We start from the raw sequence: 20,554 nt of genomic DNA on the forward strand, positions 1-20,554 counted from the left end.
AAACTTGTTGGATGTGCCAATGTTTCTAAATAAGAGTTTTAACAGCAAAGGACCCCAATGCTTACTTGGGGGTACATCTCAAGAATCATTGAACTACATTTCTTATGGACAAAATGAGGAAACAATTTGCACTATTGTACCCAAAAAGAAAAAATAATAAAAATTTTCTGAAATAACTGATAATGTACAATTTTGGGTGAACATAGTATGTATCGGAACTACCCTCGTAAACTTGTGTGCCAAACGAGTAAGTAGATCCCTTTCGTCCAAATTTTTTGCTATATACGAAGAAATTACTCAAACTCAACTCGTAAAGATGCCTCTACTAGCCTTGAATATGATGCACAACCTTTTCAACTTTCCTTGGCAATCAATGGGGTATGGATCAAAAAATCCCATTTTTTATGTTTTTTTCGCAGATCGACTTTCTAGGGTCAGCCACATACATAACACAGAGGTGTGCAGCTATTTATTCCCATGGTGGAAAAAGAACCATCGAATTATATACCGGCTGCAGTGGTGAATGAGTCCCGGATCCAGGTCGAAGCTGAAAGCCTTCTCTCAAATCAGCCACCCTCCCACACTGCAAAAGAGGCTTGCTTGCTCCTCCCATCTCAACCTTGTCTCACCGGAAAACTACTTTGATGGATCTTGTATGGCCGCTCGTTACCAAACCTCCTGTTTTCAGTTGGTGCTGCCCCAAGAATCCCCAATGAATTTGGGTCAGGTATCCGACCGCCATTACTCGCAGGTCTATCGGGTGGACAGGGAACTTGGTATTGAGTATCGGCATCCCCTCTTCTTCGTCGTTTCCATGCTTCAGATTTCCCTGTTTCGAGCCCCTTCTGAACTGGTTCAGATATTTGGAAGGAAGTGTTATTTTTGTTACCTCTTACCCTCTGAAACTGCCGCGGCAAGGCTCCAAAATGAGTGGAGTCCCCATCCCTGCCCACAAGAGCAGAACCAGTGCCATTGATGTAGGATGGACCAACTCCCACTTCTTTTTCCTGCTTGAGTTTTGAATAAATTTGATGAAGTCTCTCCCCAGATAAATTCGAAAAGGTGGAGACATAATTCCACAATCGCATTGTCATCCCTGCAATTAATATCAACTGGTTAGATATAATTGCTTCAGAAAAAGCACGAAAATTTTTCAGTCTCCAATATCTTTCCCGCTGAAAGAGAATAAAATCATTAGTTCAAACTGAACACTAAGGATTGACATAATTATAATAATTATACTCGAGCACATACTATCTTGTTTATATGGTTCCTCCTCATGATCTAGAACAACTTGATCAATCCTTCGTCCAAGAAGCTGCAAGTAGTTTCGAATTTTCGAAAGCACCTGATCGCGAAGGAAAAATGAAAGTCAAAATATTATTCCATAAGACAGAAGAGTTCAGAATTCAGAACCAACATGACAGAACCTTTTCCTTTGGGAGTTTAGCACTAGTTGTCTGTAACCTATGAAGTCGTTCCAGAGTTTTAATTTCACCGGACATGACATCTTCACACCATTCCATCCATTTAACTTCCTTGAAATGCTCATATACTTCTTCGTTGTCAGACATTTCACCCTCCTCTTTCACGAGGTTCTCAACTCTCTGGGGTTTAGAAGCTCTGTCCCTCAATTTAGTGTTAACCTTAGGAGAACCTGGTTTCCCCTTTCTATCCAAGCCACGTGACGTCGAAACTCTTTGAATATTTTCCTTATCCTTCTTTGCAGTCTTGCGACCAGCTTTGGAATTCAGATTTTTACCGAGTGCAGCAAGTTCCTGGTGAAAAAAAAAAAATGATGAAAACATCATCTGTAAATCATGAAATGACTAGAGTAGAAATTGGATACAGATAAAAAAAATTAAAAAAATATAAACGAGCACGCACAAAGAAAAAACACTCAAAACTACAGAGAAACGAGCTTACGCCAGTAACTAAAGACACAAGCAAACCTGTAAATACCAATACAAAAAACAACTTAATTATCAATTCCATTTTTAACCTTAATACGTGTAAGCTGCAACCCCATAGCATATAATCTCATATCATTATTTTTATCGTCATTGTAGACCTTTTGAGATAAGCTTTGGGCTGGTGTGCAAATCAAATAGTGTAATGCCCTGGGTTTTACTAATCATAAGACTCCACTGTGCTCATTTAATAGCATGTCCTAAGAAAATGTGAATTGCAAGGCTTGAAACAAACTTCTTAACAAAGCAAGACAGTGTTTTAAGAACTGAAATTGCAATCTCTAAGTAGGCCAAATAGTTGAGAAACTGGCAGGAACTACTAACTTCGCATGTTTATATACTAGCTTGGATATGCAAACTGATAAATTATAAAATAATCAACCGTATGGAAGGTAAACCAAGTTAAATTGGAAAATTCAGAATTGAAAGAATCCAATGTCACCATCAGAGATTGCACAACTGATATAACTTACCATCTCCAGAAGCGCATTAGCACGATCTCTCAAATTTGGAGCACGTGGCAGAAAGGTCTCATGATGTTGAAGTTCCACTGGAGCAATCTTTTTCATGAAACCAAGTTTTTCATCCAACCTGATCTTTTCCCAATTACCAAAACCATGGTAGTGTATTCCCAAAAGTAATCTTGCATCATCGACTTAGAATAAAGAAATAGAAGTATTAGCAGAAAATAATATAAATGGAGGAAGGAGAGTGGAAGGAGGACAACTGAATACTTACTTTGGTTCCAACCACAACCTTTTGACCAATTTGAAGGTTTCAGGTGCATCAAGGCACGGAATTGTTTGATAGGATCTTCATAACGGCTAATTCGTTTTGCTAGAAGCTGAAGTTCTTCGACTCGGTTGAGAAGTTCATTAGCTTTCACTAGCACACCAAAGAAATCTAACATAGGTCCCTAGAGATTATTCAAACTTTTATCAACCAGCAAGACCATCAAGATTTCCAAATTGAAATTCATCTTCAGCAATCAGAACAGAAATTCTGTTTTACATAATCTAAACAAACCTTGGGGTCTGTTGAACCTGATTCAACAGCGTCTCTACAACCATCAATTAAAGCATTGAACAGCTCAATTTGCGCTTCAGGCTTAGCTGCTCCAACTGCACCACCAACCTCACCAGCTATCAAGCTAATTTGACTCTCATTCCCAAATTTCATGACCTGATTTTAAGTTATAAAAGAAATCAAGTGGTGTAAACAAATATCAAACATGTCGAAGTTCAGTAGAATGATTTTCAAAAGAAAAGATGACAGCACTATTAGTTAGCGTACAATTAAGATTAGGCACACGTGAGCCATTTATCAACAAGAAATTTGAGGGGGTTGGAAGATGAAAATTTTCTCTCCAACATCAGTGGTACCACGCCAATATTCTTAATGCCTCCATAAATATTGGAAGAACCATAGAAACGTCTAAGAAAAATATAAAAAACTTGGAAGGAGGCTTGGTGGGTTTAACTTTCCAGGATTTTTATGATGTTCGTTCGTTTGTGTTCCCAAACAATCAAAACTTTTCTTAAGGCTTCTTAGTTCGCCTTAGTTCACATTTAAATATTGTTTGGTTCCCTTTTATGCTTCCAGCCCCTTTTCATAATTCCATAACATCTATGAATCTTTTATTCAGAAAAGCATATATACACATTGATATGCATCCTTCTCAAACACCTTTTTCTTCTCAAACACTAAATTCAGAATTATGGCCAAAAAGAAATTAGAGAACATCATCATTTTGAGTCAGCCCACCCCAAAATATTTCAGTCGTTCTCTCTCCAACACTTTCAGGGGTTTTCTTTGCAGGATATTTGCTTAAGTTGGAATACTTTTATTTTCTCTATGTAATTTTAGTTTTCTTTTTTCGCTCCTTTGTTCTTTCTCCATCACTTTCATTGGGTTATTCTTTGCAGGATATTTGCTTAAATTGGAATGCTTTCATTTTCTCTTTGTAATTTTAATTTCCTTTTTTCCACTCCTTTTGGACTTTGTATCTTCATTAGTCTCTCTTTGCATGTTCATTTTTTCAATGATTGTTTCTAGCTCATTAATCATTTATTGATGAACTCAGGAAAAAAAAAACAAAACAAAACAAAAGAAATGAAGAAACTAAAACAGAAACTTGACTCCATGTCCAAAAAAACCCATTCTTTTCAAGGCACCGTGCTGCAGAAGTAATACAGTCAAAGGCATTTTTACAGACACGTGACATAAATTATCCAAAAAAGATTGAAGATATCATAAATCTCGTACCTTCATAAAGAATTATACCATGCACGTAAATTAAATGGCACAAGTGACAATCTGTGATTAGAAATAACACATGCTCAAATCACAAGAAAGAAAGGTAAAGATAAAACACAAAACCTTACCGCACGAGAAAAACGCAATGCATCTCTTTTAGACAAATTCCCACAAGACCACCTTCTCACTTGAGCAGAAGCACCCTCAAGCATTGGTGCTGAAGAAGCGGAAATATCACCTTTACGGCGTTTCTGAACCCTCTCCACAGGCCCAGATCCTTTCTTTCTTTTACCACTATTCTCACGCTGAACAGGCTCAGCATAGCTCTTTGTATTCCTAGCAGCACGAGGGGCTAGAGCTTCCTAAAATAATAGAAAATATGGATGGATGGTTGGATGTCGCTAGTTGGAATGGGAATCAAAAAGAAAATATGCAATATGTTTTTAAATTATAGCTGGAAAAAAATTATAGAAGGGAAGGTCTTGAGGTTCAAAACTAAAAATAACAAAACAGTTAGGTTCATACTTCAGCCTGAGACACTGCTTCTGGTTTTATCCAGCGACTCCAGAAACTTCCATCATCTTCAGCACTACAGAAGTTAGCAACCTGTTCGTTCATAACCACCAACATCACACACCCCACCCCCCCAAAAAAAAAACGAAAACAAAAAAGGAAATGATCAGTCAAAAAGGTAAGTCAAACAGTCAGCACAAGCAGAGAATAATACCGCAGCCACATCTATGGTTTGCCATCTATACGCAAACATCACTATCATAATAATCACTAGAAATAAAGACGGAACAGTAAAATGCATCACCACCATAGTATCATTATCTTGCCTTGAAAGCACCAAGCAATTCGTGCCCTTCCTCTCCTTCAGCTTCTTTCTCTTCAACCTTCTCCGCTCTTTCAAGAATCTCATCAATATCCATACTTTGCAGCCTTTTCTTACTATCTTCATCATTCTTGTCCTCCTTGAAAAGTTCCTCTGCCCCAAATCTTAAGATAGCTGATAGCTCATTCTACCAAGCATAAGATGCAGGTGTTAGAAAAAAATATCAAAAAGAGAGAATATAGATCTTAGAAAGCTAGGGGAGACATCCAGCAAAAATTGGAGTCACAATTTTCATCATCCAAATAATTCAGCCTTCCACAAAGTAATTCAAGTTTTTCAATAAAGCAATTACAGTGGTTGTGCAACACGGTTCTTACTTTATCAAAACCAATGCCTTTTTTGGCTTCTTTCTTCTCCAATCTCCCCTCCGCATTTAATTTTTGAATCACCAGATGGTCAAGAACCTATAAAGCAAAGAAAAACTGAGATCACATAGAAAACAAACCCTAAAATGAAATACAAGTTTCATCATCAGCTGTGCACGTAGACTGAATACAAATCCAAGTGTCCGAATCATTTTTAACAAGTAAATTTAAAAATAAACTAAAAAATTAAAAAAAATAGAACGAATAGTACCATCTTCTTCTTTGCTCGCTCCAAGATATCTTCCTCAACACTTCTGCTAGTCACAAATCTGTATATATTAACTACTTCCTGTTGTCCAATTCTATGGGCTCTACTCATCGCCTACAACAAAGAAGAGAATTAAAATGAAACCTCTCTAGAAAGATGATTAAAAAGCAGAGATTCTAAACTCTACCTGTAAGTCATTTTGTGGGTTCCAATCTGAATCAAATATGATAACTGTATCTGCCGTTGCAAGGTTTATACCTAAGCCGCCGGCCCGAGTTGAAAGAAGGAAGCAAAAATCATCACTACCAGGTGCATTGAAATGTTCCATAGCCTGCTGACGAAACTCAGCCTTAGTACTTCCATCAAGCCTCTGAAATTGGAATCCTCTATATGACATGTAGTCAGCAAGAATATCCAGCATTCTAACCATCTGCAACATACCATCACAATCACTATATTTATCTGCATGAAATCATAATCTCAATTGATTTGTACTTGTACATAGAATTGGGTACACCAAAACTGCAGTGAAGGACAAGTGAAGAAAAGTTATAAAAGAAAATTCAATAAAAAGATATTTTACAAGTTTCGAAGCCAGATGACAAGGGATTCTTTAGAAAACTTCACCGACCCATCGAAATCTTGCAAATCAAAAGTAAGATTATCACTATAGAAGTGGATATAAAAGAAAGAGATACTCGGGTACAGCTAGCAGAACCAGGCCAAGATAACCATTACTACTTATTTTCTACTACCTACAGAATTTTTTCGCTTCTCCTGAATTCAAATTATTACCAAGAAAGTGTTTCTTATGGACGTTCCCACCTTGTCAAATAATCATAGCATTCAATCATCATATTCATGGATAACCTTACTTCCATGAAGATATCATCTTCACGTTCACTTCAACACATGGTGAAGATTTTCACTTCGGATTTGTAATAACTTGAGCCATTATATATTCAAAGAACATCTTAATCAATATAGCAATACATGCAATCCGTCACCCAACCAACCTCATCAGGCTCTCCGTACAAGCTGGTGTTCTATGAGAAAAGAAGTAATGAGACTTGATCCCATCTCATTTCCACTTCCACCATTGTCGTCAAAATCCGGTTAAAAAAATCACTCTCTTTAAGGGAGTCCAAGGATCTCCCTACCTAACTAACATCAATGCCCCATAACATATGCTACAAGAGGCCATGATTTTCAAAAAGGAGAGGATGGTCCGGTCTAATGTTATAAGCATTTGTCCTTTTGGTGATTATTGTTGGAAATCAATAGAAGAATCTTCGATGATGTGAAAACTTATGAAACAAGCAATGATTAGAATATCCAAAGTTTTGAAAATGGATACTAAACCTATAAGCAGTAGCATTCAATAAGAATGGCCAAGTACATAAAACCGAAAGAGTATCGGAGTGTAAACAGGTAGATTACGCAACAGAACACATTCACTAAATTTTCAGCTCCCACGACTTCAAACAGATATATCTCCAAGAGTAACAGCAAACTGATCACACTCTTATGAAGCAAGATTCATCAAAAGGTTGAATAAATCAAATCAAGGGCAATAATCGTTAATAATACTAGGTGGAAAAAAATTGACTAGCATTCAGAATCTTGTGACCTGACCTGTGAAAAAATTAGAACCCGATGCTTCGTTTCATGCAATCTCATTAATAACTTATCTAGTATGACTAGCTTCCCGCTGCTCCAGATTATTCGATCCAGCTTGCTGCTATCATTTGAGTCAAAGTCCCCACCATAACCATGATCTGCACTTTCGAACAGAAAGGGGTGATTGCAGCATTTTTTTAACTCCACCACAATATTCAAAAGTGAAACCTGAAAAAGTTATAATATTTTCAAGTAATCAACAATCCTGAAGTCCAAATAGAATAAATTTAATCATTAAAATTAATGTTAACAACAACAGATAGAAACTTGAATTTGATCGGTGCTGACAATAAACCCAGTAAGTAATTGAAATAGATAACTACCTGATTCCCACGAACTCCTTTGTTTAAGTCCTGAAAGTTGCGTTCTAAAATCCACTTGTAATATCTAAAAACAAAAAAGAAGTATCATGTATTGTCTGCAAATCTATTTCTACAATTGAAAATATTACTAGTTGTTGTAACCCCCCAATTAGCCTTTCTGTGATTTCATTACAATAATGAACAGATTTTCTGTTTCCTTTAAAAGTGTGAGTGAATTACTTACTGTTTCTGAAGCGGAGACATCTCAACCCTAAGAATACGCTCAATCTTTGGAGGCAAAGACTTCTCAACATCCTTTATAATACGACGAAGGATGTGAGGCTTCAGTTCCATGTGAAGACTAGCAAGCTACAAATAATCCAAATCACGAAGGATCATATGAGAGGCAACATCCTCAAAGTGAAATAAAGATATCCTAAAATAGAATATTACCTCAGTCTCATTGAACGAACTAAGGTTCTTGTAATTCTGAATGAAATCTTCCTTATTCTTGAACTTATCAGTATCAAGAAAGTGAAGTAGAGCCCTGTGAGGCAAAATGGACAAACAATCCTTCAATTGAACACGTACAGAAAAAACTGAGTTTACTACTAATGAGCATTCCAATGGAAAAATATAGCACTATTAAATTTGTTCAGATTATATACACTGGAAGTTTGCAGTTACCAATTAAAATAAGGATAATGTAATCTTGCAGGAGACTATATGGAAAGTTAATAAACATAAATATATAATGTGAAACTGAATACCTAAAAGATCTAAATCATCAATCCAATACACACAAAAATATAATAATAGAGTTTATGAATGAGAAATAAGGAGAGAATACTTCATTTTAAGGTAGAATTAGAAATGATTTCTTTTTCGTGTGCATGGATCAACCCAAAAAATTGTTAATGAATTAAGATTTGTCTAGAAAATACTAATATGATGGTCAAGTGTTATTCTCTACAAAACCACAACACCAACATATGCAGAAATACATCTTTTAAATATGTGTTCTCCAAATACATTAGAAAGACTTTTGCAAGTTACAAACTTCACATTTTAAATATCATATGCAAAAGATGACAAAATATAAATCTCTAAGAAGCAAAACAAAATCAAAATCAAAATTAATAATTTTCTTACATGTGCTTCTGTCCCTATGCAAAACTTTTAAAAAGAATTAATAAGGGAAGGCCTAACACATGAATTTGAGTGTCAGTGTTGGATATAGACATTATAGTGAAACTAAAAGTATCAAAGTTTCATAATCACGTGCAGGGGAATACACAACACAAATGCCCACCGACCCCATGTGAGTGTGCACAAATTCACACAATAAATCATAGAAGGTTTGATATTCCATAAAAAGTTAAAAGGTCTGACATAACACAAGAAACCATAAAGGGGTACCATTACCAAACAAAGCAAACTTAAGGCCAAAAGACAGGAGAAAAAGATAAACTGAAAGATATCAAGGCAGCCTTCAAGGCCAGAAACATCATTTGGATTTAGGCATACATATGAAATTAAATAGAAAAAACAAACGGAAACACAAATATGGTGAATGTCCCATATTAGAAAGTAGAAAATTAAATAATACCATAGCTCTTCCACATTGTTCTGTAATGGAGTACCAGTAATGAGCAGTTTATTTTTTGTGCTAAATTCCTGAAAACCCAGGAAGGATCATCAGTAATAAATTAAACAAGTATGACACTAGAAAGTTGCAATAAGTCAAAATAAAAGTATACCGAAAGGGTTGTATACAACTGTGCCTCACTATTCTTTAATCTATGAGCTTCATCAACCATCAAATAATTCCACTTGATCTTTGAAAGAACGGCACGGTCCTTCAGAACTACTTCATATGTAGTCAACAATGCATTAAACTTTATAGGTCTGCCAGCTCTCTTATTTTCAAATTCATGCTGCTGACAAACCTGCAACCAAAAAAATGCATGCAAGAGTAGAAATTACCAAGAGAACGAACAGAACAAATAAAATTCTCAAGGGTTGATTAACTAAGGAAAATAAAATCTAAGCATAACCTTCCCATTGACTTGTTTTCAATTTTATAAAAAAAAATCACTTCAATCCCAGTAAAATAACATATAGTGGAAACATTTTCATCAAGTAAACCTAACATCGCCGTCTGAATAAAGTCAGAAAAGACGACTTGCCTCTCTGCTTGCACGGGTTCCAACATAGACAATAACATTCATATCAGGCAGCCACTTCCTAAATTCTTTGGCCCAGTTTGACAAGGTGGACAGTGGTACAACGACAAGAAATGGTCCGTGAATTTGTTGAGCATTCTGTCAAATAAAAGAACATTAGTCCTCAAGATTAATCTATCAGAGATACTCATAATAAAGCTAAAGAGAGAGTTATTTAGCTCCACCTGTAGAAAGCCAAGCATGGAAACAGACTGAACAGTTTTCCCAAGACCCATTTCATCAGCTAAAATTACATTAGTATCATTTCTCCAACTACATCAATGAAAAGATAGACCAATCACATAAATATCGAAGAATTATAATCAAAGAAAATAAACGGGTCTGGAGTGTTTTCCATGACAAACAGTCTTCTTTCATAAAACCAAACACTCACCAGCTTACTAACCACTTTTCGACCATTCTATTTGTGTATTTAACCAAGTTCAAACAATTTAAATAAAAAACAGATAATCAAAATTAACAGATCTAACGTGAAATTAAACAATAAGTGAACAATACCTATTAACAAGAAAATTCAAACCCTCAAGCTGATAATCTCGAAGCTTGCCTCCCCTCAGCCACTCGGGCTGTTCATCAAGTTTCCTTAAACTCACTAGAAATCAGAAGAGCTATAATGTTAAAGTATGTTAACTACACATACAGTATACAAGAAAGACAAGAACTAAAGGCCAACCAGAGATAAACCACCAGTACCATTTCAGATATACACAACTAGCATCTAACCAACTCTACAAATTACATAGCTTTATTCAAGTAATATCCTCATCCACTACATCACAAATATATCATGACATAACCAAAGTTGTAATATACATTCTTGTTCTACCATACAGCGTTTGTCTGCTGCATAAGTTAAAAAACTATCTATACTTCACATCAGTAAAAGAAGGTGTTCAATCTGTTGAGTGTCTTAATCAGAGCATCAGCAACCCAGGTGATTGTTAAATACTATGTCCTTTCTACCATTCCAAATTTTAGGTTTCATAACAAAGTCAATAAATCGTCACTCAGTCAAAAATATAAATCCTCATTAGTCATTTTATCATTTATTATTTTCTCATTAACCAAATGGCAATCAAATGATAGAACAGAAAATGGATAATGCAATTTTAGGGCTCTTCTGTAATTTTTGTTCTTTTTGTCCTCACATGGACCATGTTAAACGTAGCCACCACCACCTATACTTGTCTAAATGAAAAATGATTGTTCATATACCTTATAAAAATAACAAAAAGAAAACACACCAACGACCTGATTTCTAATCCTCCACAACTATGTCTTTGTAATTCCAAATACCAATAAAATCTAGTTTGTTACCTAAACTTATGCACATAATGTATATGTAATCCATTTGTCAAAAGTTGGTTATAAGTAAGGTTTTATGGCATCAAGTTTCCGCAGACCTTTGCTCTTTTTACGCTGAAGATCAACAGATTTCCCTTGTATGGACATTGCAGCTTCACGAGCCTGCTCAAATTATGAAACAGGAAAAAAAATGTAACTGCCAGCTTCAATCATACAAACAAGATTGAAAAAATTAATCACAATGATTGAACAAACAAACCGGTAAAATGGTCACTACCTTCATTTTACCTTTTTCTCTTGAATGAAGAAACCAATAAAAGCATAAAATGAAAAAGTGAGGGCAATAGAAAGGAGCCAAAAAAAACTAACAAACTATACAATTACCAAAAGAAAAAGACAAAAAGAAACAAGTGGGAGGAGGAGGCGGAGGGAGCTCGCTTTCAGAAGGATAAGAGATAAAGGGTACTCACAATAATGTTGCCCAGTTTAATAAAGTGATGGATAGATGGGTACTCGGGAAAACTGTCTAGTATTAACGGTACAAGGAAAAGGACCAAATATTTGAAAACAATTTATCCTAAAGCCAAGGACAGCTGATTTGAATAAACACATCAACCCCAATCCCAAGATCCATGGCAATTGCTTAATGCTTAAAGAATGAGCAGCTCCCAAACAATCAAAAATGCAGAATCAAGTCATGATACTCTATTTTCCTTTTTTTTGTTTCCCATCATTTTATACATGGTATATTGCTTTGACAAATAATCTCAAAATAATTACATTTTAAAAAACTCGCAAAAATTGATAACAACGATTGGTTCTCGTTTTGTAAATTCGTGGTATCTAATCCTTCCAAGACATGGAGTACCACAGAAAGTTTTTTCTTTTATTAAAAAAAAAAAAGTTTTTTGGTCTTTTTGAGTGTGTGCGTGAGAATTACCCAGAAACACTTTTCATCAAAATATTTATCATTTTATAATAATTGAAAGATAAAAGTACTTTAAAACCATTAGGAAATGGCATGCATGTGTTTGCCTTTCCCTGTGGATTCCTACCTTCCCACAAGAATAGGGGGCTAACCGCTCACTGTTTCCTTCCCTTTTTTTTCTCTCTTTTCTTCATAATTTTTCGCTTTCAAGAATTATTTGCATTTATATATTTATCTATTATAAGCTTTCCCAAACCTTTCACTGGGGAAATCAAAGTAAGACTGTCTGCAATTATTAGAAAATTTCGCAATTCAATTTACAAATAATATAATTCTTGAAAGAAAAAAGAAATAAAGCAGAAATCCAATTTCTCAACAGAGATTCAAGTTGTAAATTTTTTCTGCTGACCAATCCAGTAAAGGTCCAAGAAAGTTCAGCAGGCCGAAATATTAAATTCAAAACTAAGTTTTCAATCTAAATTTCACATAAGTGATAAGAAGAAAAAGATTATTATGAAATGTAAAATATTATAATGAAGAACACTAAGTGAAAATAGAACATCTAGACTTTAAACTCTGGAGTGTATCTTAATAAAACATTATTTCATAAATAGGTGTTTAGCCAAATTACATGAAACTGCTAGACATCATACAGTAATTCTCCACAATACCTCATTGCTTACAAATAGTTTGATCCGATTACCATCTTTTCATGTCAAAACAAGTTAGATATTTTAAAGTTATATTATTATAAGTCATTCCCCCATTTCACCACTTGAAACAAATTAGTCAGTGGGCTTCCATTTACTTCATTTTAGCCCCTACATTTCTTAGTCCGTTACGTTAATAATATAACTAACTAATAATGTAAGCTGACCTAGCACCACACGGAAGCTAACATGACAATTTGATATTATGTGTACACAGTTGCACATATAGGATGAAGCTGAAGTGGCATCATGTCAGCTTCCACATGGTGCCATGTCAGCTTTTATGGAAGTAAATCCTGTGTTCACTAAAATGTAGGGACTGGAATAAATCAAATGGAAGTAGAAGACCAAAACATTGACGTAGTACAAGAACAACATTTACACGAGTTGACCATCATTGTATACTAAGAAACACTCCAACATGTCCTTGTTCTCTACGTTGCAGCAAAGGACTACAACTATGACCAACAGGCTCGTGCCTTTCTTATAAAATAAATAATAATTAAAATTTGATAATAATCTCACAAGAGGTGAAAATAAGAGCCCCATCTAATTGGCTCACACATCAATTCATTAGGACACCCATTCCTTAGGTAAATTATGTGGGTGTAAAAGGTTTTTGATCTTCGGAGGGTCATGGAAAAGCTACTAGAGTGATTCTTTAAGTTTGGTCAATGGCTCATAGGATTAGCACTAGTGACATCGGCTCTAAGTTTTGCTTCTGTGCATCTCTTTTTCTTGGTCAAGCATTTTTCTAAAGGGACGCTGATGCCAACTGAAATTTCCCTTGTACATTACGATTTCTAGTTTCATATTTGGTGTACATGCAAAAAATTACAGTTTATATGCATCGACGTAACACCTTGTTTAATTGCCGAGACTCATAAGAAAGTCCTTTTCTTTAACTGTCCCTTGTTGGTAGAAGTTTTATGTAATGTCGGAATCTAGCTGTGTATTGGAACACCTGGACTAGGGACAGAGAAATTTTTAGGATTAAACCACCTTGGGCTGGCCTAGTGGTTAATAAAGGACACGTAAATAATGAAGACTTGGAGGGAATGAGTTCAAGCCATGATGTTCATCCATCTAAGATTTTATATCCTACTAATTTTCTTGGCAACCAATTGTAGCCGTGCACATAGTTGTCTATTCCCGATGAGAATACATGAGATGCACATTATAGTATTTGGTGAAATTCTTATTAGAGGAAGGACCATCAGTTCTACCATTCTTAATGAAACTATTTTGATTTCTATTAGAAATAATGATCTCATGAAATCAAGAACCTACAACATTAGACATCAATAAATGAGTACCGTAGAAGTGATGTAAAAATAACATTTTTTAAAGTCAACAATAGTTGGAGAAAGCAAAATGCAAATAGCCAAATACCTTGTACTCGTCAATAGCATCTTGCGCAAATGAAATATCTACATCCTTCTCCCTAAGACAAATTTTACAAACAATAGTAAGTATTCAAAGACTTCCAACGGGTAGATGTGGAATTAATACATGGGGGAAAAGGGCATCAAACTTCATCGAATTAGGATATGATATCGTATAGCATTTATTACCTAACTATAAGGCCAATAAAAATTTCTTGATCTCACTCATAAATTATAAAAGGGAAAAAAAACTCTTAATAACAACACATTCAGAAATTCATTTTAAAGAGTTGATTCTGGTTACCAAGTTGCTTCAGCATAAGACAATCCTTGCCACTTGACCAAATACTCTGGTACTACATCACCTGAAGCATCTTTGCTGATACGGTCAGAAATTATTCTCTCCACCTACAAGTCCACATTTAAATACGATTACAAAAACTTTTAAGCAAAAGACTAAAAACAATAATGGATAAAGTTCAACAAAGTAACCTGACTATTTTGCTTGATGAGATCCAAATCCATTTCCTTACTGACATCATAGACCTCAATCTGTAGACATAACCAGCCAATAATGAATGAGATAGCTTATCAGAAGTTGTAGTCTATTGACAAAGCACTTTGAAAATATTCAGTGTACACTTGCAATAATGACAACTTGCACTAATCAATTTTATTACAATATCAAGAAAAAATTACCTCCTCACGGGAGACACTCGTCCTGTACCTTATTTCCTCCATGACCTTTTTAGTATAGTTTAAAACCTTCTTAAAACCACTAAGCTGCAAGAAATATGTGTTTAATGGCAGAGAAAAGAATAAGAAGTTAGCTAAAGACTCATCGCAATTATACAAGAGAACATTATTTTGATGAGACGATACAAAACCCAAGAAAAAAAATCATTCAGAAGCATACATGTTGTAGTTCAGAGAACGGTTTCCATTGACAGTGTAAATGCGACTGGCCTTTCCATTTTATTAAAAATTCCACCTCATTCCAATCCAGTTCAGAATCAAATGAATGACTAAACAGGACAGGCTCGATTGATCTGTTATTTCTTAGAGCATCTTCAGCCGTGCCCTTTGGCTGGTGCCAGAGAACTTTTTCTATTGCATCACCATCTTCCTCTTCAACTTCCTCCTAAAAAGCACATAGGACAAAGACATTGAAAGAGTAAATTAGCAATCAAAACTAATACAGAAAATAGTGAAGAAATCTGTTTCTCTTATTGATGTTCAAATAAGATAATACGTGAGACGAGAGCCTTCAAATAAATAGGCACCAAACAACCTATACAGCCAGTTCAAAAAACACAACTGGTTGAACCAGTAACCAACCAACCCAGTCCCCACAAAACCAGACCGTGGTAACAAAAGATAATAAAGGGGTATCAACAAATGAACTACAACTAAATGGGACTGCGGGTAACAATATGAATACATACAAACACAAAGAATCGATAAATTAACATCAACAATAACAAGGCACATACAAGCAGTACAGTTCATTGCAATCCAGTGAAGGGGAACCTCAAAATAGTACAATACGTCAATACTTGTTATATTTTCTGAAGAAATATAAAATTTATATTTAAAAAAAAAAACAAGTTTTGTCCAGAACTATATACATGGTAAACAAAACATTATTTTAGAAGCCAAAAGAATATATCAGCCAGCCTCGATATAAAGTACAAGCACACCTTTTGGGACTTGTTCTTTTTGCCCTCATCAAATTCTTCACTTTCTTCACTTTCAACATATGAAACTTTTCGAACTGACCTACTAGAAGTTCTGACCTCCCTGCTTCGCCCTGAGACAACTGTTGTCGCAGAATAACGACCACTATTCTTGCGAAGGCGAATGTTAGTTTTCCCTGAACTTTTAAAACCCTCAACACTATCACTGGCAGAATCCTCAGTTGAAGATTCATCCTCTTCGTACGAGGATTTTCCTTTTCTTTGTCGAATAGATAATTGGTACGACTTGCGTTCACTGGTAGATTTTACATTGCGTCCTCCTTTACCGCGTTGCTTTCCCCTACCTTTCTTTCCATAATTGGGTCTATCATCATCAGAAATCTCCAAATCATCATCACTCCCATCATCTTCCTCATAATCTTCACCACCATCCCAGTCTTTATCCTGCTATCAATAGAACACTAGAATTAGAGAGCATTGTACAAGAACCCCCATATATGAACAGCATAACGAAAAAAATATATATGTGAAGAATAAAGTTATATTTCTATAGATATATATACACACACTGTATACAGCCATGATGGGGATGAAGAAAAAATCCCATTCAGAGAAGAACAATAGTAAGACCAGTAAGGTAAAGATGGTCATGGGAATGAAGGAAAAAAACACAAGAAATGAAATTCATTCAAGAAGCACCAATGATGGGGGAGAGGCAATCGAATACTGATAAATAAATAGAAAAGATGGAAGGAATCAGACTAGATATTGGTTATATAGGAGAAGTTCTAAATAGAAAATTGCTGCCGGCAGAATGTGGAAGGGAGAATCTTTCAGATATTAGCTTGAATTTTTTCATTTTACTTCATTCTTTGATGTGCCTGTGCCTCGTACTTCGTACATTTTTTTCAACATAATGCAAACAAAATTAATAAAAGAGAAGGTGAAAGAAAAGAAAGAGGGAAATGGAAAATGTGATTTGATGAAAGTGAAGGAAAGTTTTATTTACCGCATCATGAAATCCAGCAGATGAAAATTATTGAACAAATATATAAATGTATGAAAAAACCTAACCTTTTTCATTGAAGGACCACTTGAGACGCCATAATCAGGTTCAAAGTCCACATCATCAGGGTCATCTTCTGCAAACACCCACAGATATAAAATTTAGCCAATGTGGTAGTGAACCATATCGGATGAAGTCAAATACTGATACATTGTAGAGTTGGAACAAAGATCACCAAATGCCAACCAATTAAAATAAAAGAAGCATGGTAAACAGTTTAAACATTAAAATAAAAAAAAGATCAATAAAATAAACGGAAAACAGAAAGACAGTAATATTAATCCACAGCCAACTTGAAGGAAAATAATACTACAGAGAAAGATACCATCTTCATCATCCTCTTCATAATCAGCATCATCGTTATGTTCTCCATCATCTCCGTCATCTTCATCTTCATTATTCCCAACTCTAGAATTTCCTCGCATGTAATTGTTGTTGGCATTAACAGACTGCAACTGTGACCTATTTGACTTCACTGAGTGATTAAACCCTCCGTATGGCATGGAATCGCTCTGCTCATCTACATCCTGCTCGTAATATTCATCCGACAACATCCCACCTTCTGCAGGGACATCATTATACCTTCTTTGACCTTTAACCTCTTTTGGTTGGCCGCCATCTTCAAATTCTGACCCGCCATCCTTTTCATTGGATATATTATCTTCTGATCCTTCTCCGGTTTTAACGTCAGACTCACTCTTAGACTCCTGCGCAGAATCAGAACCTCCATGAATCATAGGTTGACAGTCCTTCCAAAATGTTGAACCCCACCTTCTACCCACTGCCGTTCTTCTTCCAGAATTTTGAAAGTTTGACACTCTCATAGCAATACCATCATCTGCAGCTGACTCATTTTGAAACCTACTGGAATCATCTACCTGACCTCCATTATGATAAGTTGCGCCTATGTTGATATTAAAGCCTTTTTCTGTACTCATGTCTTCCTCATCATTTCCCGCAGAGGAGTGGGTTCTATCGCTAACTTGTCCTTGGCCTTTATCTTCCAAGACACCATGAGAAACTGGTTCGTTTGAATGATTCCTAAAAAAGGCCATTCTTCTACATGGAATAAAACACCCCAACTTAGTGATGGTGAAAAAGAAGATTTGTAACCTGAAATAAGAAAACGGTTAACAAGAAGGGAAGAACAGGAACGCCTACGCTTTGCCATAGAAAAGGACAGGTTTTAAAAGTCATAAAAATATGGCGGGTATCAGGAAGACAAAGGGAGCATGAACCTCCAAAAGAAAAAAAACTTCATTGCAGTTTCCAAGTTCAAACTCTCAAAACACATTGGATGACTTATTAACTTACTTCATACATTGAACACATTGTTTCTTTTGTGTGCTGTAGAAAACAGTTACAGGTGAACTACAGCAATTATCTCAAACAAAGGGTGAACTCAGCAAATGTAAGGAATTGAACAGCACGGTTTAGTAAGAATCAGCTCCTATTCGTAGTTACTTATTTTATGCAAAATCCAAGCCGAAGTTCCATGCGATGCCCAAGTGAGTGTTCAAACAAGCCCGAGACTAAGCATTCATTCATCGATCAGACAGAAAAAAAATTCATCGAATTTCAAACGCGAGTATATCAGGAGAGGAGATAAATTCAAAAGAACGCGGAAAACAAATGCTAAAAACATATTGCAAACGGCAATCTTCAGATCAACAAGCTAATTCCGGAAATCAAATATTTTGAAGGCTAAAACCTCTCGAAACCTCCAAAAAGAAACCCTAACATTCAAAGAACTCCCAATTCACAATCAGAAACCTAAAAAAACGTTTCGCAAATAAGACGGAATGAAAGATCGAGAGTCAGAGTAAAAAAAGATGATCGAAAACAAAAGCAAGTCTCGCACCTTCAGAAGGCAAGCAGAACAGAAAATGAAGTTTGACTAATCAAAAGGGAAATAACGCGCGGGGTAACAGTTATCCTATTCCTATGGACAGCGCCAATTGTGAGTCGCCGGAAGTGAATCGGCAGCAAGAAGAACAATTAGGAATAAAATCGGTTCCGGTTATCGGGTGTGGGAGGGAAAAATCGAGGAAATTCAAAAGGTCGTCGACGACAACGGCGGCGGCGGCGGCAGCTAAGATGCGCCAGTTGGCGAAGTTAACAGCAGATTTAGGAGGAAGAAGACGATGAGGAAGAGTGAAATTCTATTCCGTTTAACCTTCCTCTCGTTTTTCCTTTTTTCCTTTTTTTTTTCTTTTGTTCTTTTTTTTTTCTTTTCTTTTTCCTCTTTTGTGGTTGATTTAAGGAGAATTGTTTCCAGAGAGTTATGTGTTTGTGAAAAAGGGTGGAATTCGGAATTCGGAGATAATTGAGGGTTTATATCATGGCATGGCCTTCAGGGTTATTTATTTATTTATTTTCTTTTCTTTAATTCTTTTTTTTTTTTTTTTATCTTTTTATTTTTTGTGTTTAATTGATGGCTCTCGATTTCCCACTATCTCGTAATTATTTTAGACAAATAATCAATAATTTCCTTTTTAAAAATTCATCAGATGTTTATTTGCTTATTTATTTATTTATTTATTTATTTATTTATTTATAATTATGAATTTAAAATTAATTTTTTTTATATATAAAAATTGAAATAAAAGATCTACTTTTTAGATTTTTTTTTTTTTTACCCATCAAACATATAAAAAGATAATTATGATGGATTTGTTCAGTGTTTCAATTTACGCGTGTGGTAAAATCGAACTGTGCAGTAACTAATATTATAATAATATTTTTTAAAGACTAAAAAAACTATTTCCTATAATTACGAATATTCCGGGGTTCGCAATTTAGCAGTAATACAGATTCTATACCAATTTTGTTCCGAAGCAGAAGGGGAACATTAAAAAAAATTCATTAATTAAAATTATAATAATAATAAAAAAGAAATTGGGCCGCCAAATGCAAACATAGTTGAACGGCCCATCGGCTAATGAGCTAATGTAATGGGCCAATGGGCTAATGGGCCAATGGGCTAATGGGCCATATATTCTGTTTTGAAACCCAACTTTATTAAGATAGGTATCTAAGATTTTAAAAAAAAAAACTGAATATATATATATATATATACTTATTTTTTTTATTTTTTTTTTGTCTGCCTACTTTTAAATATTTGAATTTAATATTTATACTTTTTCATCGAATTTAAATATTTGAATTTTATTAGATTTTGAGAGTTTTATTAAATACAAAATTACAAATTCAAATATTAATTGAACAATTTAAAATTTTAGAACCTTTTTGATAAATTATTAAGTTCATTAACTAGATTTAGGGATAATTAGATTTTTTTTTTTTTTTTTTTTTTAAGATTTTGTCCATTAGTTACTCATTGTTTTTTTTTTTAATAAAATATAAAATAACGGAATGTTTAATCATAAATTATAGATAGATGTTTCATTCTACGTAGGTATAGATCTGATCTACTATATGAAAATGGTGTACTCAATTATACGCAATTTTATATTATCATATGGTTTCATGTTCGTGTAAGTTTGGAGATAGGACAATGAGTCGAGATGTCACTAGCCTA

At 34.9% G+C, this 20,554-nt stretch overlaps 1 protein-coding gene across 2 annotated transcripts; it reads right to left on the minus strand.

The window, feature by feature from the left end:
• Positions 1–78: 78 nt before the first annotated feature.
• Positions 79–19,328, minus strand: LOC111794362 (protein CHROMATIN REMODELING 5-like). 2 transcript variants are annotated; one of them, XM_023676325.1, is made up of 31 exons: positions 18,875–19,328; positions 17,339–18,072; positions 17,022–17,089; positions 15,951–16,391; positions 15,167–15,391; positions 14,950–15,033; positions 14,743–14,802; positions 14,555–14,658; positions 14,258–14,309; positions 11,326–11,389; positions 10,421–10,514; positions 10,087–10,174; positions 9,866–10,000; positions 9,437–9,625; positions 9,286–9,353; positions 8,130–8,223; positions 7,921–8,045; positions 7,698–7,761; positions 7,330–7,542; positions 5,882–6,124; positions 5,698–5,808; positions 5,439–5,525; positions 5,066–5,248; positions 4,752–4,832; positions 4,355–4,588; positions 2,997–3,152; positions 2,709–2,886; positions 2,444–2,625; positions 1,431–1,778; positions 1,255–1,348; positions 79–1,096 (listed from the first exon to the last, which is right to left on the minus strand). In XM_023676325.1, the coding sequence occupies exons 2-31, from the start codon at positions 18,066–18,068 to the stop codon at positions 615–617; spliced, it is 5,277 nt and encodes a 1,758-aa protein (XP_023532093.1). In that variant the 5' UTR covers positions 18,069–18,072; positions 18,875–19,328; the 3' UTR covers positions 79–614. The 2 variants fall into 2 exon arrangements, with proteins under 2 accessions (XP_023532093.1, XP_023532095.1); XM_023676327.1 differs by having other exon boundaries at positions 17,339–18,126.
• Between the last annotated feature and the right edge of the window lie 1,226 nt (positions 19,329–20,554).

The sequence above is a fragment of the Cucurbita pepo genome, chromosome LG05, assembly GCF_002806865.2.
Source record: "Cucurbita pepo subsp. pepo cultivar mu-cu-16 chromosome LG05, ASM280686v2, whole genome shotgun sequence".
NCBI lineage: Eukaryota > Viridiplantae > Streptophyta > Magnoliopsida > Cucurbitales > Cucurbitaceae > Cucurbita > Cucurbita pepo.

Bases quoted from the DNA above. Each gene is read 5' to 3' on its own strand.
- LOC111794362 (XM_023676325.1), bottom strand. From the start codon at position 18,068: ATGGCCTTTTTTAGGAATCATTCAAACGAACCAGTTTCTCATGGTGTC. The intron at 14,659-14,742 runs GTTACTTTGTTG...GTGGACTTGTAG, and splicing joins TCATCAAGCAAAATAGTCAG to GTGGAGAGAATAATTTCTGA. The intron at 8,046-8,129 runs GTAATATTCTAT...GATTATTTGTAG, and splicing joins GTTCGTTCAATGAGACTGAG to CTTGCTAGTCTTCACATGGA.